The sequence below is a fragment of the Glandiceps talaboti genome, chromosome 4, assembly GCF_964340395.1.
Source record: "Glandiceps talaboti chromosome 4, keGlaTala1.1, whole genome shotgun sequence".
Classification (NCBI taxonomy): domain Eukaryota; kingdom Metazoa; phylum Hemichordata; class Enteropneusta; family Spengelidae; genus Glandiceps; species Glandiceps talaboti.
The window spans coordinates 16,188,368-16,208,589 of NC_135552.1; the positions used below are offsets into that span (position 1 = coordinate 16,188,368).

A 20,222-nucleotide genomic window follows, 5' to 3' on the forward strand; every position below is an offset into this window, starting at 1 on the left:
AAACCCGAATATTAGTCACTTGAACGACGTGAGTCACATTTGCTAAAAATGATGAAATTAGAAGGCCAGACAGAATCAATCGTTCACAATTGAGTTCAACTTCTCTTGTTAGACGATGCCCTAATGGAAATAGACATTCACAAATTTAATTATCGATATTTCTTTTTATTGTAGAAGCATTTGAATTCATCGGATAAGCTTAAGAGTCCGAAGTATGCCCAGTGCAGTCGACGGTCGCAGTAAAATGAAGGCACAGGATGTTTACTGCTACGATGCTGTAGATGAGACGTCGGAGGGAGAAGAGCTAATGTCCGAGGAAGATTGTGAAGACTCTCCGTCCGTTCCAGTGACCACACCGAGCGGGAAATCATCGAAGAGGGAATATCCACTACGTAGACGCAACCAAACGCGAAAACAGAAGGCTCGAGACTCGGACGAGAAACCGACGCCAAAACGACGTGGTCCGAAGAAAAAGAGAATGACCAAGGCACGTATCCTGAAATTTAAACAAAGGCGAGTAAAGGCCAATGCCCGGGAGCGTAACCGTATGCACGGCTTGAACGAAGCCTTGGATAACCTAAGAGAAGTTGTTCCTTGCTATTCCAAAACTCAAAAACTGTCGAAAATTGAAACCCTGCGACTGGCCAAAAATTACATTGCAGCTTTGTCGAGTATCTTGGAATCGGATACCGTACCAGACACGGTCAGCTTTGCTCAGACTTTGTCAAAAGGTCTATCTCAACCAACCACAAACTTAGTTGCAGGATGCATGCAATTGAACCCAAGGACTTTGTTACCAGAAGCAAACACATGTAAACAGTTCAACTTTAGTTTTTGGCCGGACAAGTCAAACTTTGAACCCGCTTTGCTCGGCACAGTCGACACTGGTAGTAATGTTATACTGAACTTTCTTGAGGCTAAGATAAACGGGACATTTATCCCCAACAAGAGTGGAAGTGTTAGCGAGAGCAGTGAATTCAGCGGTTGTGATGTCACAAACAGCCCCAAGACATCATATCACGGAAGGATGAGTTATTTCCCTGCTCTCTCCAAGGAAAACTTAGAGAATGCTCGCAATGCCCCGCAAATACCACTGACTACACAGGACACTTTTCAAAATATAGCGGCCCTAATGACGTCACCATCAGCTCATTTCATGCAAAACATCGGCATGAATTTGACCTCGCTACGAAAGATGGCCACTGAAGGGACGACGAACTGCGACATGTCCCTGGATGACTTCGTCCATTACGACAGTCCGCTGGTTGATAGAGAATTACAACTCAGTGTCTTGGACGCCACAACCGATGCTGTGTTCGACAGCTGAACTGGCCTTTCTGTGGTGTTGTCATCACCATCACCACCAACAACAACACCTCCACCACCATCATCAGCATGACCACAAGTAACAGGACCACGTACTTATCCACTGACACTGTCGATAGAGCGCAAACTGAACACATACGACATAGCCGTTGTATTTTTTGTTTTACAAGCAGTTTACAAAAAAGGTAACACACCACTAGTAAATGTGCACTTTTCATTTTACAACGGGGAAAAAAGAAAATGAAAAAAAAAGTATCTGATTTCGAAACACAATTTATTATATTACAATATTGCCCAAAATCCCCCTTTTTGATGTGCCTTTCAAAGAGAAGACTTTGGAATAATTATAAACTCCCGTGGGTTGATTCCCGTTTAATTAGGTTTGAAGTAACGTCAGTTAAAGTTTATTAATGTACATTTTATCCACTTTACCGTTCTAGCTCTTTGTCCCTTTGTACCTTCTAATTCCCTGAGTATTTCGAACTCATCGTAGAGAGAGAGAGAGAGAGAGAGAGAGAGAGAGAGAGAGAGAGAGAGAGAGAGAGAGAGAGAGAGAGAGAGAGAGAGAGAGAGAGAGAGAGAGAGAGAGAGAGAGAGAGAGAGAGAGAGAGATGTTGTTAGTGTTGTGTACACACATAGCATTGGGTAATTTACACAAATAACCGGGGATATATTTTGATTCAAATCTACGTCGATTTCACCCGATTGGTGTAATTGCGTTGATCATATATAATAGTTATGTTTTTGTTCGAAATGTAACAGTTATTCTCGGAAATTTAAATAAGCAGAGATCACGCCTTTGTGAGGTGACGACATAATACCGGTTTCGGATTACCTTGCCTTTTAAGCCCCACTAATTGCAACTATTGAAATTGATTAGGGTTTTGTTTTGAGAGAGAGAGAGAGAGAGAGAGAGAGAGAGAGAGAGAGAGAGAGAGAGAGAGAGAGAGAGAGAGAGAGAGAGAGAGAGAGAGAGAGAGAGAGAGAGAGAGAGAGAGAGAGATGTTGTTAGTGTTGTGTACACACATAGCATTGGGTAATTTACACAAATAACCGGGGATATATTTTGATTCAAATCTACGTCGATTTCACCCGATTGGTGTAATTGCGTTGATCATATATAATAGTTATGTTTTTGTTCGAAATGTAACAGTTATTCTCGGAAATTTAAATAAGCAGAGATCACGCCTTTGTGAGGTGACGACATAATACCGGTTTCGGATTACCTTGCCTTTTAAGCCCCACTAATTGCAACTATTGAAATTGATTAGGGTTTTGTTTTGAGAGAGAGAGAGAGAGAGAGAGAGAGAGAGAGAGAGAGAGAGAGAGAGAGAGAGAGAGAGAGAGAGAGAGAGAGAGAGAGAGAGAGAGAGAGAGAGAGAGAGAGAGAGAGTGAGAGAGAGATGGAAATGTTATGGCAATATTTTATGGTGTAATTATTGGCATTTACTGGCATTCGTTACTTAAAAAGTCAAATCCATGAGTTTTAAGGGATAAAAAGCCACATCAAACTAGAAAATTCAACGCCTTTTTATATGACCAGGAACAAAAATGGTTAGACGCTTGAAACTTTTATGAGATAAAAAAAATTGAGTAGGATTATGTATCGTCAACGGTTAATGACCAGAGAAAGTCATGTTAGTGTCATTCGCGACTCATCCAAAAAGCCTGAGTTCGGAATAACAAATGTATCATTGACGTTGGTGTGTGTGTGTTGATAGCCCATCTGTCGATCTGCCTACCCATTTCGACCTCAGTGCGGTTTTCCTGGCCTCTGTCCCAGGTGCGCGTGCTCCGTCGATAATTGGTTTTAACTTTGGAATCATATTTAGTATGCATAAAAATTGATGGGCCCTAATTTGATTATGATAGGACAGGTCTACCGCGCTTTTCCCTAATCAGTCAGGCGACAATGGCATTATTCTCGGCTAAGAATTGACTAAGCAATATGCTTAAAAAAAGTTGTAGGGTAAACGCAGAGAAGCTGAAAATTTCCTTTGGATATATAAGCTTATAGCGGCATTATCTATAGTACTATAAGTTTATTTCGTAAATGAGAAATGTTAAGTTACACACTCGTTCAGCTATAATCGTGCATATGTCAATTTCACTGCAATGACGTGACACAACTCTCTCGGTTTTGTTTTTTTGCATTGTGTCGTGTGGATGAAATATTGTAACATCTTTCTAAATTTGATGGCTGAAACACTGTACGTTACGAGTGCTATTCTTTGCTTGTGTTTTCACGCACTATGCAGACACCAAATAGAACGACGCCCCATTGTTGTACAACACAATACTGTTGACTTTATCCCGTTTTGTTTCGCAACACCAGTAACGGGGAACGAGCAGGGTGGGTTTCACAACGTGAACGGGAACACAAAAGAGATGAAATTCAAAAAGGAAATACTATGTACGTGTATAATATGATTAGTGTTATAACATAGCATATCGTTCACAATACCGTGCGTTATTTGATAATTTTTACGACTTCAATCGATGAAGCACAAAGTGGCCGATTAAAAAACTCTCCGAAGCTTCGTTACCTGGCAACTGCTTCTCTAAATAGACACTTTGGAGCTTGAAAAGCACGTACTGTTGAAATGTAGAAACTCGGTCGGGATTTTTTTTCTACTCGTGTATATTAACCCACTTCGTTCTTATTAGTTTTGTTCCTAAAATTTAGTAAGACTGTAAATCTCAATTGGTGAAACAAAACGGCATTTCCAGAAATAGCTTTAAATTACGCGCGCTCATAAATCATTTTACTGAGAACACTTCATTTCACGTGAGCAGCACTTATATTTATCATGAAGAAACACTAACATTTTAAGGGCGTCACCTTGCCGTCAAAACTTATCTACAGTAACATTCATTTTTACAATCAGTCAAAATACATGTTAACATCTAATTTTTCATAAGTACTTTTCTTTCTCCTGAACTAAGCAAAGAATCGATTTGATCTTGAAAATAAACCTGTACGTATATAAGACAACCTTCCACAATTAAACATTAATATGCGTGTCATGTTCAAGCTCAGACAACCAACATATAAGCTTCCCGGATAAGCTTATACTGAGCTCAATGAAGCTGTTGTTTGACATTGACCAACACATTATACTTTGGTTATATGATACGATCGTTAGTCTAGTCTGACCTATTGGATCATACCTAGGCCTTGCATAGCATGAGTGTAAAACCAACTCGTGGAATTAAAAACGGCAATTTTCTTCAAAAATATATGCAAACGCCGCATTTGAAAAGTGACGCATGCGTCTTCAACTTGACACACGTGTCGTCATTGAAATTAGCGACAAAAACGATAGCTACAGTTACGTCTAATTTCACGTGACAGACTACTAATTCGAATTCATTTTTAATTTCGTTTAAACTCTGGACTGCACTTTCAAAGTGATACTGGAGGTGCGTGCGTGTGTATGTTTATGTGTAGGTGTATGTGTGAGTGTGAGGGGGGGGGGGTTCTTTACAACGTGAACTATACTAGAATACGTAAACGTTGCTATACAGAGAGACAAAAATGTATTATGTTCACATGAAGTACAACCTACCAAAATCGTTTTGAGATCTTTGTGTTTTCTTTGTTATTTTTTATCACGTTTCAACTTTATTTTCGACTGGAATCATATATAGCACATGTAAATTGACGATACACTATTGACCTTCCCGCCATTGTTATATGACCAAAAATGTAGGTGTTTTTTTCTGAAACTTTTTCGACATCCCAACTTCGTTTTGGACTGAAAGCTTAGAAATAAACCTCCAAACCAGAGTAACGTCAACCTTTTGGTGCAAAAATAATCAAATTTACGATAAAAGTTTCAACACCGTTAACTTGCAAAAAATGTTCGGTTGTGAAGCGTTACTACAACAAACTATAGAATACGTGTACATTTCATTCGTTTTACATACACTATATCTACTAATTTGAATATTTACTTTGAATCATACAATCAGTGTCGATGGGAAGAACTTTGTTGAGAAAGAACACTTTTTTTTGTATATTATTTCAAAATGTATATTTTGTCATTTTGACCTTTAACATTGAAGGCCAAACGTTGTGTGATTATGTGCAATATTGAGTGTTTTTATTTCTCTCTCCAAATGTACAATATCGCGAGAATTATTTTTAGACCAAGCGTTCGAAGGTTTTTCGACAGGAAGAGATATTCTGTTCGTTGATAATTAAATATTAAGGAGATCCGATACATTTTTACCGAAGTGTATGTAATAAGTCTAATATTGACGAGGAAAAGTTAATACCGAGTGAACTCAGTGCACATATTCATATCTTTTTACCATCGAAAATGTGCCAAAGTGTCATATTACCATAGAAACATATTCATACTGAAATTTTATGACTGGAATTTCATACCTTAGGTGCCTGGCAACACTGAACTGTGTTTCTATATGTTGCTAAATTAAACTGACCCCACCACCCATCAATAGCCTTAATATATCAAATGAACACTGCTCTAGTTTTGAACTCTATTGATTGTGCGTGATATTTTGGACGCACAAGTCGACATTTTTATGGCATAGACTAGTTCGAAACAAAACAAAAAAAAAGAAAAAGAAAATAAACAAAGTAGATGAGAAAAGTATTATATATAAAAGTTTTAATATTTGTACGGCACTCAAAACCTTTGTACGGTAGAAGTTCTATTTTTCCCTAAAATATTTTGATTTTTAACTTTGATACATCAGGCTTGATAGTTTCCTCGCATATACACTATAATGTTGTAGAATAAATGTAGTTTGTTTGTCCAGTTTGTAGTTTTAGACCGTCTTAAAATTTGATGGTAGCATTACCGTGCATGGCTGCGACAGAGTTTTCCCGCACATACGTGGTACAGCAAGCTGGTTGTCCGAGAGGTGGCCGAGGTGCGCATGTCTATTTTCCTCGCTGCGTTGCTCTCGCAATGTATGACGGGAAGGCCTTGTCGTGTTGTGATGAGTTGACTTGTATTTTATCAATGTTGTCACTTTGAGATGTGTATATTTTGCAAGTTTTACAGGAGCCAATAAAATACTCAATGCGTTGAAACTGACAAACGTAGCTGTATCTGTATGTGATTGCTTGTATTCTAACACACGTTCCTTGTTTTTTTTGTTTATTTAACCACCCTCCATTTTTTGTTGTTTGTTGGGGGTGGGGGTGGGGGTTAGGTTAATAAACAATAATTTTTTCCGTTGACACATTTTAACTTACAGGTCAGGGGGCGAAGTAGCAGCAACTCTATTAAACTTCATTTTCACAGATGAAAAAATAATCCAAAAAAAATCTTTTCATGTGAAACCATGCAGGATTTACCATTTTACCTGCCGATGGGTCACCGCTTTTAACCCACAGAGGCTAAACTATTAACATGATTGTTAACTTCATTCCTTTAATTCGGCAACTGCGCCTGTAAATATTTCTTTTACATCGTCGTTAACGTTGTTTCACAGGCACGGACTTTAAATACCGCCAACACAAGATAATACATACACTGTGTACACATACTTTGATCGTATACACGTATCAGTGTGAGTTGGCAAGTACATCTATTAAGTTGGAAAAAAAAATGGCATAAGGCGTAACAAATGTGTGGTTCCGATTAAGCTCAATTTTAGAATAGATGGGGTATGTAGATTTGTTTATTATTCAATTTTTTCCATTACTTACAGTATGTAAGTGTCTAGTTCAGGTACTATTTATGTTTTCCGTTGTTTTCCGTATGGTTTCTGTGTTATTGGTTTCTTCTCATCAGATGTACAGCCATTACAGAATGGAAGAACAGTTATGTCATTTTCCACACCCACTATTTCTCGCGAGACATCACAAGTTTCACGATTTTATTTATTTTTTCTCAAATACGTAAAATCGTTTAGGGTCGGAAGTGAAAAACTAGGTGGGGTCGGGTAACCGCCTAATTCTAATAAAAAAAGGTTTAATTCTTACGCCATGTCGGACTTTGACAATTTTATTGTTTGCTCCCTCCTCACCTGAACGCACGACAGAACAACCATTCTTGGGTTTAGACATTGTGATTGTAAAAATCTACAAGTATCCGGGGAAAAAGTGACAGTTGGTGGTTTGGTTTTCTAGCCTGATACTTTAGCATGTAAGAGGAACAGAAGGAGAACCCAGAATACGTCTATTACTGCACTGACAATTCAATGAGTCCATCTTTCCATGTCGTCAAAAATTTGAGATTCATTATCGGTAAAGCTCTTTCACACTGCGTGAATGAGATATTTTGATGTTTTGAACGATTACAAAATTAAATATCTCGCGGAAATAGCTGACATTTGAGAATAAACAAACAAATTTCATAGCAATTCTTAGCCTAGGTGCTCACCAGAAACAGTGGCATATGGCCTAATTGTCACGTGATCAATTTGACGTGGTAGACCCCGAGGCAGTGCTCATCCCTTAATGGAAATCCGCGAAAAGGGTAACTTAGGGGGTCACCTTGCGGAAGTCACGTGATTAAGATTGACATTTGTGAGTGACGAACAACTTTTTTTCGGGATGCGATGCAGGTGTACACATACAAGGAAAAAGAGTGACAGATGTGGGGATACGGTGACATTGGCTGTGTTGTTTAAATCATTGCCGGTGATGTATATGGACAAATCTCGTCCTGCAATCGATTCTATCCTATCCTATCATATCATTCTCTATAGCTGTTCATCAGAAATTCACCGAACTATAACGAAATGCATGCTTGATGGATAAGAACGAAATTTTCTGATAAAATTTCACGTAATAGTCACCTTAGCTTTAAAAAAAATAAATCCATGATTTAAAAGTGTATTTGAGTACGTGGTACTTCAATTTCGTGTCTCGAAGTAGGTGAAATTACCACTCTCAGAAAACGACTATTGTGGAGTTGTGCCGACAGATGTTTCATTTGATACATCCCGAAATATATGACATTAGTCTTCGACAGAGATAATTTTACCAACACATGCAAGCTTCGAATATATCTATCGCTGATACGACTATATGAACTGTTGCTTGTGCTGAACAAGTTTCAGTTCTCAGTATCGAACTAAACAATATCATACATCCCAAGACGACGACGACGACGACGACGACGACGACGACGACCACCACCACCACCACCACCACCACCACCACCACCACTACCACCGCCACCACCACCACCACCACCAACACCAACAACAACAATAACAACAACAACAACAACAACAACAACAATCAAAACATTATTTCACGTTTTGTTTAAAGTGATCGACAAACTTTTAGAAAAATAAAAATCATCTACAAATATGCTTCCATAATTTGACAAATAAGTTAGTGCGAATAAGTTGTCAATTTACATGCATTTATTCCAAGAAAGTTTGTGAAATTTGCACTCAGGACGTTATTATTCTTTCTAATCTTGTGTTTGTGGTTGACTTTGTGTTTGTGCTGTGCTGTGTTGTGTTGTGCTGTGCTGTGCTGTGTTGTGTTGTGTTGTGTTGTGTTGTGTTGTGTTGTGTTGTGTGGTGTGGTGTGGTGTGGTGTGGTGTGTTGTGTTGTGTTGTGTTGTGTTGTGTTGTGTTGTGTTGTGTTGTGTTGTGTTGTGTTGTGTTGTGTTGTGTTGTGTCGTGTTGTGTTGTGTTGTGTTGTGTTGTGTTGTGTTGTGTGGTGTTGTGTGGTGTGCTGTGCTGTGCTGTGCTGTGCTGTGTTGTGCTATGCTGTGTTGTGTTGTGTTGTGTTGTGTTGTGTTGTGTTGTGTTGTGTGGTGTGGTGTGGTGTGGTGTGGTGTGGTGTGGTGTGGTGTGGTGTGGTGTGGTGTGGTGTGGTGTGGTGTGGTGTGGTGTGGTGTGCGTGTGTGTGTGTTTGCCGTGTGTTGTGTAAATGTATACATAATACGAACTCTAGACATAATGACTCAGTTAGGAATCTAACACAGGAAGAGGAAAACCGTTGATGTGATTTGCCGCATGCATATAAAGAAATTGACCCACTTTTGGATGGTATAAAATGTTGAAACCGGATCCTCTGATTTACATGCTATTGAAATTATGACACCGAAATGGCATGATTATCAGAAAATAAATGATGTAAGTGGCGGCGATACAAGTACTTAAGTACGAGATGGAATTACAACCTTAACATTACAGAATGGTTGCTATTGGTTACTCTTATACAGCTAAGATAATGGATGCATGGCGTTCCAGTTGTGTGAATCTGAAGCTAACTACTATCACATGTAAGTATACGTATGTCATAACTGCCAACATGCTACCATGCAATGACGGTTATAACACGCCAAATGTTCTTCCAGACCGGCCTATCTCTAGTCGTCTCCGAGTTTGGGTTAAGATATTACGGAATCAAACATTTATTCATTAACTTAATCATTCATTAACACTGAACCCATGAGGGATGGCCCTCACTGGACTTCTTGGGAGACAAGTGTTTATATACTTAAAGAACTATCCAGTATAAATAAAGATTATTATTATTATTATTATTATTCATTTATTTTTCACCTATTTATTTATTCTAATAAGTAAAAGTAATATTGAACATGTCTTCTTGTTTCGATATTTCGATATTGTTTTTACTTCAATTTATATATTCATTCTCATGAATTTTATTGCTGTCTTCATATACCACCTAGACTAAATTCTGTCATTTATATCTACGAAATGTCCCTCCTCGAATATGATCCTGCAGTGTGAGGAGATTTTCTGACGCAAGCGGCGCACTTGTTCTTTCGTCAGCATTGATATTTGATGAACAGCAGATTCTGAAGTCTTTGATATGAATCCATGTTTCTAAATTTAGCTTTACCCTTGACGTCATAACGCTTGTCCAAGTCAAAGATCATAAACATCCCGCATTTAATTCAAGCTAGACAACCCGGCATTCATAAGTACAATTCCATGACTAATAAAGACTGCATGTAGTCGTTCCAAAAATAATACCACACAACTTCAAAAAGTTCTGTGATCCTGACGAACGCACTTTAAAAAAAACCAAACTGTGCTATTATATTAGCCATCAATATTGGGATGCTTGAGTATGTTGTTTTGTTACCGTATTGCTTCACATAACATTATTGGCGGCAGACTGTCCGTGTGATAGTAACACTTACAGCCGATTTCAAAATACCATTCTGAGATTCTGTTTGATACGGTCACGAAGAAACTAATAAGAAACTACACATGCTTCACTTTAAGATATGAAGTACAGTTCCTTGCAACATTTTGTCTAAATGAAATGAGCTGATATGCCACCTTGCGGACATCATATGCAGACGTCAAAACATTGGCGCCTGCGTCTTGTTGCAGCACGCTGGTTTAAATGATAATTTATTTCATTCAGGCCAAATGTAGCAATAAATGTAGCAATAAATTGCCATCTTGTTATTAAATTGTACCATGTGCAGGTTTTTTTATGTTGATTTCAGCGTGGTTGTATCACACATTGTAGCTGAACGGTATTTTGAAATCCGCTGTAGCTGTTGCAAAACCCACGCCTTCAGTACCAAATACATTGATTCCAAAAGGACGATATTAAAAAACCAATTCAGTGTATTTTTCATTCGTGTCAGTATAAAACAATAATAGACAAAATCCGTAAATACGAATTCGCAAAAATATCACACTTGAATCAAGTCTCAGTTATTATATAGCTCAAATTTGTCTTGAAAGCGAAAATCTGAAAATTAGGGCGTTTTGTCATTGAGTAGGTGTGTAGAGTTTTTCACTTTGTTCTCACACCTTCAAAGGTTAAAGGTCTTATGTTTCCGCTCTCGTATTTTGTCACTCACCTCTGTACTTTCCATTCCAATTCACATCTCTTTGTTGTTTAAATTTTTTTAAAGAAAGGATCTCTTCAAATAACCGATACGTTTACTTTGAGTACAAATCGGATTGTTATTGACAAAAGTCTGAAAACAATAACTTCATTAAGCCGACAACTTTCGATTTGAGGAAAAAAACTGCTATGACGACATTCTATGATCATGGCTGACGACAACACCATATACGTAACATTCCCGTAGGAATTCAAATTTTCAAAACACAGCGTAAGTCACCATTGTCATTGCTCACACGTTTTGGACAATGGATAAATAGTTACAGTAAAACAGTTTAGACTTTTTCGGATTTGAACGTCTACTGTTATGGAAATATCCGCAGCACTTGAGCACAAAAACGGACTGACTGTTGTCACACCATAGCGGAATTTTCAAGTTAAAACCAAATAAACCATTACGTTCTTTAGGAGAAGCTTATTAATTCCACAATTCAAAGACAGAGTTTCCAATGTTTGGCATAAGTTCTGAAAGTTAATCGTACACTCTTTTGGTTGGTTGGTGAAGTTCTGGTTTTTTTTTTGCGTTACTGTGTCTGTTATCACACATTTCATTGTGTGCACTGTGATGTCTGTAAATAAAAGCGGATATTATATCCAAAGCTATGACACAAGGTCACGCCCTCTCTTACTACCACTCGAATGAATACAACATCTGTCAAATCTTGTGTTTTTTGAAATCACATGTATTACATGGAGTCAACGAATGTCGATTGTAAACTAGCCAGAAACGTTGGCCAGCGTGGGGTTACGATTTCCATCAATTTGTCAAATGAACTTTCTGATCGAAGAGCTAATAACCACAAAATTTGGAGTTCGGTTCATGAAAGTTGCTTACAATGGGTACTACAGGTGGTTGGGTACACCAAATTGAACACTGTTTGTCTTCTGTTATTATCGGAAAGCCCTTGACACAACGCAGAGTCAATTAGTGGGACTCTGGCACTCCGGCTATTATATACTCTACATCTTTATTATTGAGAATTTTGACTCGTTTGGCCGACAGTGGGGGTGGGGGTGGGGGTGGGGTAGGGGTAGGGGTTGGCAGAAGTATATATGGTACAAAGTATAGTCAGTATACAAAATATAGAGATTCTAGATCTGAACATGACATATATGTAAAACACACATAAACACGCGTAAAGAATAATATAGACACAATACAAATAACTTAAATATGTATCTGTGTATGTATGTATGTATGTATGTATGTATGTATGTATGTATGTATGTATGTATGTATGTATGTATGTATGTATGACTGTCTGTCTGTCTATCTGTTTGTAATGAATGTATGTATGTATGTATGTATGTATGTATGTATGTATGTATGTATGTATGTATGTATGACTGTCTGTCTGTCTATCTGTTTGTAATGAATGTATGTATGTATGTATGTATGTATGTATGTATGTATGTATGTATGTATGTATGTATGTATGTATGTATGTATGTATGTATGTGTGTGTGTGTGTGTGTGTGTGTATGCATGCATGCATGCATGCATGCATGCATGCATGCATGCATGTATGTATGTATGTATGTATGTATGTATGTATGTATGTATGTATGTATGCATGTATGTATGACAACGAATTACCTTCTCTGGCAGCTTACACCAAGTTCATGCTTATATAGTGTTGAAATCAGTAAATGGAATCGTGAAACGTGCAATTTTGTCGTAATACATATTAGGAGAGAGTAACTTCTACGCGTACTTCATTCGTTCGATGTAAAAAAAAACCCGGACTGTTCTTTCAAATATATGCCCTACCTGTACTTCAACATTTCAAATAGAAAAACACTGTTTTTCAAATCATATATTTAGTAAATGATATTCATTTTTTTTAAAAAAATTCTCGAGGAGGACTCAATGTAGACCTACTCAAACACGAACTCTGAATACATCCGTCCAGTCTCTATTGCTTAGACGTCTCAACTAGTCAAATTACCATGCATGTTCGTTTATAATTAGTTTTTGTTATTAAGGTGAAAAGTAGTGACGATTATTTCAACGAAGCAAGCGTGAAATTGGAAAAAAGTCCACTGCATACGAAATGAACATCCTTATAATGGAATAGATTGTTCGGTTCACCCTGGCTGTGGGAGCAATCAAAAGCAGAGGCCGCCTATCCGGCGCCTCGGGTAATCTCTCCTGTACCAAAATTGACACACCGAGTCACTCTACGTATTATATAGGCTGTGCTCCTCAACATCTATATACATGCAAAGCTTTGTTTGAAGGAAACAATAGAGGGGGGAAAAAGCAAATAGTAAAAAAGAGGAGAGATTGTTGGAGTGAAGAGTAAAAGTTTCGGGCTGAAAGGTATTGTTCTGTAAATAAAGCTAAAAAGGACATATGAGGGGTTAAGTATCCAAAATTAGGCAATTAGAACGGGAGACGATTTGTAAACGTTAACTTTCGTCTGACAAACGATCCACACGCATTTACACTTACTTCGAAAATGTGTTCCACGCGAGAAATTCACTTCAGAATCGTGTGTTTGCCTGCCAATGTACTTTACAGCTGCATGGATTTGATTTAATAATTACAGGTCGGTGGAAATGGCAATTACTTGGCCCATCAGAGCCCCTTGCCTATGATTTTAGTGGTAGATTCGCCATGAACGCCAATGTGTCGTGTATTCCCGCCATATTCACGCAGACGACACCTTCACGATAAATCCCCCCCCCTAGCTTTACAGAATTTACAGATAAGCTTATCGTTCCTAATATAAAAATTTCAACGAGTAGAAATGGTTTTATATCGGAGAACTCACTATGAGAGTGTGCCATGCACTTACACTTCTTGTCAATAGGTCCTACACTTTTTTTTCCACCTATAACGTGTGAGGAATAATATGACGGCTGTTTAGGCAACGTTTTATGAGTGAAAGTGATAACTTTGCTGAACATATTTATCCCCAACTACGACCTGGACATTTTTTGCCCAAATCTGAAATAGAATTGAGAAAGTCATTTAAAAAAAAAATTAAAAACCCAAGTTTTTTGTGAGATTTTGTTTGGAAATCGATTGCCGCACTTGCTAATAAGTTCAGGTGAGGTCCGAGCAGAAATAATTCAACCATGGGGTCTTGGCCAAAGAATATCTTGTTACAAGAAGCTACCGTTTTTGTCGTTCATGCTGAAATGACCGAATTTCCCCCTGGATTGTGGACTGCGTGCGTGCGTGCGTGTGCAGTGTAAGTGTCAATAAGCTCTCATAAGGTCGTGTGCAAGTATCACCTTGGTGTGTGGATCGTGTTACATGGACGTTGTAATACCACGACAAACTGAAGTCAAATTAAACATAATGACATTGAATTGAACAAGCCGAGGTACCTCAGATCTCAAATTACTGACAGACGAGAGTTATAGCTACTTCAGCACCAATTTTAGTAAATCAACAACTTGTTGGCTTTCGATATTTACTGGTTCAACATAGTGAGAACACAATTTTATAGTTCTAACAGGTGTGTTATTACGCTTGACATTGAAGTACGGCTTTGTTGGATGGCCTATTTTTATCCGTAAAGTTACGACTGCAGCCACGCATCTCTGTTTTATTGCAACAGTTACTGTTTACAAGAACAATTTCCGCTGTCGTGAAACTACACGTAAGCTTTCAGAGTACTATTTAAGCGACATTTGTACACACCATTGCAACTCTGATATTTGTGGTCTCACTTGAGGAAACGAGAACGCTACGGTTTTGAAGGAAGACAGCCCATAACTGTACATTTTCCTGTGTGTAATATTTCGTCATATGAAAAATCACTTGAGGTACTAATTATTAGTAACCGGGGAATATGAAATTTTGAATTTAGACAAAATAATTGAAAAGATTATATTACATAATTTTGGATGCACAGAAAAATTGTAATTAACACCAGGATACATTTTTTGTACTAGAGACGCAAACGTGAATACATAATCCTGAAAATAACCGTGTACTGTGATTCTACATTTAATCATTTCTAAACGAGAAATCGACATCAATACACACTGACGTTATTTTTAAAATGGTGGCTCGAGCTACAGTTTCTGCAAGGAGTAGAGGGGATATTAGGAAAGGGGTGGGGGGGGGGGACGGAGTGGGGAGTTTTGAGAGGAATCTTTTCTTTGATGTTCAAACATTGGAGTTGAAACGTTGAAATAAATATTTCGGAATTGAAAACCCAACTATATTAGGTAATAAGTTGTACAAATTCAGAATCATTTTGTCAGATATTGGGACTAGAAATTTTAATTCCAGTTGAAGACGACTCGAATAAACTATCTATTTCTTACTTTTTATATTCTATGTTCAAGGAAATGTGGACATTGTCACGCTGAAAGGAAGCTCACTTCTCGTGGAAAAGGTTTATCTCGGGTAAATTTATTTGACATTCGAATCGACGACTTTTGTTCAGCACCCAGACAAGACTTCAAAATCACGAAGGGGTTTTTGAATAATAGTAATAATAAAATACCGAATGATATGGCACATGGATAATTAGGGTATAATGGTATGGGAAAGTAACGCCCGGTGAACGGAAAAGGTTTACAAGCAAAACTGAATTGCAGGACGGCACGAAAGTCGTGTCCTTCCTCCTTTGTCCGCAGTCTCGTGCCACGCTTCGTTGCTATTCGTTTACCGACGTCTCATTGTATTCCGTAAAATAAGTCACAACACTCAACAAAGGACAATGTCGTGCGCTATTGTCGTTGATGACCCCGGTACACGTCGTTGTCATTCGTGGCGTCTGTGACTTCAACGATAATGTCCCATTTAGGGATGTAATTTGTCTTTCCCTTCCAATGTTAATGTGGGAACGAAATGGCAGGGAAAGATTACAGAACGCTTTCGTTTTAAAGGGACACGTGCGTCTTATGGAGAACGCTGGACTGTTAACGTTCAGTCTGCACTAGACTGAGAAAAAAGTCTCTCTAATTCGTACGAATTAAATCTTACATCGCTCATTATTAACTAGACAATTGAACCACTAACGATTTTAACTGCCATGTCGCGACCCCCTTTGTTAAGAAAAGGGACCATTTGAGGGGTGAAGAACGTACAGAGTACTTGACATTACTCTATATATCGTCTGCTCAGGGTTTTTTCCCGAATATATTTCCCTATTCTAGTTCATATTTTTCACATTTTCATCATCTAAATCAGGTTTCATTTTTTCAAGTTCTCTCTCTGTTGAAAGTAATTCTCTATGTCTATTAAAAAAATCCGTAATCCGTCACCTACACCTCAACAGAAGACCAGCTCAGCAACGACACTTTCACGGCAAAGGATCGAGACAGAAAGGACCACGACAAAGAGACAGATGTCTTCTCCGAAATATATATATATATATATATATATATATATATATATATATATATATATATATATATATATATATATATATATATATATATATATATATATATATATATATATATATATATATAAAACGAGGTGTTTCGTTTGCTCTACTCTGTGAAAAAAAATATGTAGAAAATGGTAAAAGGGGTTAGAGTATTTAATGACTGGATAATTGATACATTCCGCGTTTTTAAAATGACACCACTTTGTTTTTGTGATCAGGTAAAAATGTCAAAACACCGTAGTATAAGGAAGTCGCGAAGGTCACGCTAAACAAGTAGATCGGATTTCTAAAAGTGGTTGTCGTGAGAGTTCAAACGTGACTTTCTTTTGAGTCTCACTAGCACTTCAAATTCACTTCCAAGAGGACCGCACTGATATTTGCAGGACAATTTATTAAATGTTTTTGTTTCAAGGTAGCGTGATGGCAATAACAAGAAAATATACGATATTCTCGTTTTTCTTGCATCTCCAGATGACGGCAGTGTTTGAAGATGGGAGATATACTCGTTTCGAAGCCGTTTCGAAGCTACGGCGGTGGGGAATAGTATACTATACTGGTGTACGCGTCTGTGGCTTTTATTTTAGACAGTTTTCATTTCACGCACTTGTGGCAGGATTCTGTTGACATTGAGAGTCTATAAGTCAATGTAATTGACTGGGCTAAGATGAAGACACACTTGTGTGGTCTATTTCTGTAATCAAATTAATTCAAACAATAGGGATTTCAGAGATTTATTGAATACTTGTATCTTCCATGAATAATGTCCTCAAAATTAACCAAATTCATTACATTGATTTTTCATTGGCATTGTCTGATTTCAGAACATCTGCCATCTAATCATGTCTTAAGCAAAAGTGTTAGTGTAATAGAATATACATTTCTATGCTATTTTATCTAATTACTATAAGAAAAATTGTTCTGGTAATATCGCGTGTACTTGAGGTTCAACGTCTATGAGGGCGCACTTGAAAAAAACCTCAGTGATCGCCATGCCATGTTAATGGACGACACTGCTCGTTGGATGATGGGCAGAACATGTCAGTGCTGACGTGTATGATGATAAGCTGTTCTAACGTACAGATCTGCGATAATTCTAAATTTCTCATCGAAACATCTTTAAAATAATGGATCGGTCTGTCGGTTAAAAATTAACAAAATTAAAGATTAACAATATTTCAAAAAGTAAGTTACTGTCATGCTAAAATAATTATGCGCGCATGCTGGTGATACTTTCATTTCATGACTTAGAACTGACTATTTTCGCTCAGATACGCGTTTGTGGGGTCCCCATCGTGAAATCAGTGACATTTTAAAAAAATGTCGCCAGATTCAATTTCAGAGATAAAAGGTCGGTCGAGTCATGAGAAACACAGAATTAAGTACGAAATACATGTAGTGTTTTGTCATATTTAAAGCCAAATCTTTCATTTTCAAATTTATTTTACAGATTCGATCTCAACTCAAATTTAGAAATTTACATAACATTCAATATTAATTATTCAGTTTCGTGATCTCCAATTCTTTTTGCCCTAACACTGGAAAGAACTGGTTTTTAAGTTTCCTTGGGCGCAGCTTCTGTGCAGCGTATGTATATTCTGGAGTACATTACCCGGATTGGTTTGCACATTTATACATGCTACACCGAAGCGACACACACGAAAGTAAGGGCAAACAATTTTGTGAACCTGTTGCCTGTTATTTGGCGGTAATATGCCATAGTCGACTGGTTCTCATCACATCAACTACAATTCAACTTAGGCACTATTGGACACACGTGGTGTTGGTTTAGATATAATTACTAAATTCAAAAAGTTCCGAATTGCTCAGCTTATTCACACTCCTGAATGAGGTAAGATTTCTTCAAAGGACACGACAGCGCCAAATAAGCACGTTCGTATTCTTGTTGTCGAAGAAATGCTGATGTAACACTTTGGCGGATGTTAAAACAATAAATGTCAGTGTAGAATATTCACATGGTTTCAAATCAGAGTCTAAATAAATATCGAAGTTATCCTCTTGAGGGCGCCTTTCAAGAGCAAAGTCATAACACTTCATTAACATCTTACACGCATTTGACGACATACACTCGGCCACTGATAGAGATTGCAACGCAGCAGTAATTGGCCAGAACTGATTAGGTTTTGGTAATAATCCGATGAATATTAATGACCAATTTGAGTAATTAATCGATCGAACGAGTATAAAGTTGGCGTCAGATTCAGATATCTTATGAACGTTATATTGAGCGTCAGATGGCCTCAGATCCGATTCTGAATCCGATGCCAACTTTATACTCGTGCTCTACACTACTGAGAAAGACTCTGTTTTCAGGGTTTCATACGTGCCAACCTTATTTTGTGTTTCCCTTGGATCTGCACTCTGCATTTGCTGGACAAACACGAGAAAAAAGAAGACTCCGAGGCAGTGTATTTAAGTGATTCAAACTCACCAGAAAACAATTTTTTTTCTTGGCCTTAAAATAGGTTTACAATGAGCGCTGAGTTCACAAACAGGTGAAATATTTATCATCGTTTCAATTTCGTCAAATATGGACTTATCATTTTCAAATTTCACACACTGATGCGCAGATGAATAAAGAGAAATCGTGTCTTTTTAGATTTTCGATTAGAAGTTTAGGAAGTAGAGTAAAACGTCGATTATCCAAACGCTTACGGGGACATGCATTTTAGTTCGAATATGCGGTAAGTTCGGATATGTTATGAGATGGGACGGGGCAGGGTCAAAAGGTCGCACTCATACAGAATGAACGTAACGTACACTTACACATGTTACATGCACTCTCAGACAAATGAAACGTACCGTACTACATAGAAACCTTTTTAATGAACTGTACTTATTTAATACTAAAACTAAATAAAGAGTTGAATATAATAGGAAAACGACATTGTGAATTGAATACGTGTAGAAGAAATCAAAAAACGTATTTACAAGAAAGACGACGACGTGGTGGACAGCTGATAAGAACACACTGTTATCATGGTTGCATCTATAAATAGTGTTCACTGACATGTAAATGTAATCAAATTGTATCAATGTGTACAAACGATGTGTCCGCATTTAGCCACTCAATGAGAAAAAAAAAAATTTCAGAAAAACGAAGTAAGGGGTTTCTGTTTCATTGCACGGCTGTCTGCTGCTTTTCTGTGTAAACTACGGAGCAAACAACTGGGTAGGTTCACAATCAGGCTGCGACTCTAGCCATAACAAACACCGAGAAAACATAGCTGCCGCTTCGACGCCGTGTGATGATACCGGTTCACACGGGACATCGTTTTCTTTATCTTCAGTTTCACTATCAATTTCAGTGTCAATCTTAGCATCGTGTAATATCTCTTCATCATCAAAAGTTTGGTACCCGGGGTCTGCTTCATTCGTAGTATAAGCAAGTCCGAAATTTCCTGTCTGTCAGTGGGAGCGATCTGGTCAATCACACCAGCATGTTTTCGTTGTCGACGTCATCTGATACTGTTTCACCACTAGTTGTTACGATCGGTTCTGTAACTGCTTCATCAGGGATGTTCAACTTGAGTCTGTGCCATGCATTATTACGGAGAGTGTCTGCTGTCAATGCATTCCAGGATTCCGAAGCTGAAAAAGTTTTACACCTTTGAAAATCTTTATTGGAAAAAGAAACGAAACTCCTTTCACTTCTGACCGACAATCATCTTTTC

At 37.8% G+C, this 20,222-nt stretch overlaps 1 protein-coding gene across 1 annotated transcript; it reads left to right on the top strand.

Moving 5' to 3' along the window:
- The first annotated feature begins 214 nt into the window (after positions 1 to 214).
- Positions 215 to 1,327, top strand: LOC144434228 (uncharacterized). The gene has a single exon (XM_078122683.1). The coding sequence runs from the start codon at positions 215 to 217 to the stop codon at positions 1,325 to 1,327; it is 1,113 nt and encodes a 370-aa protein (XP_077978809.1).
- Positions 1,328 to 20,222: the final 18,895 nt, after the last annotated feature.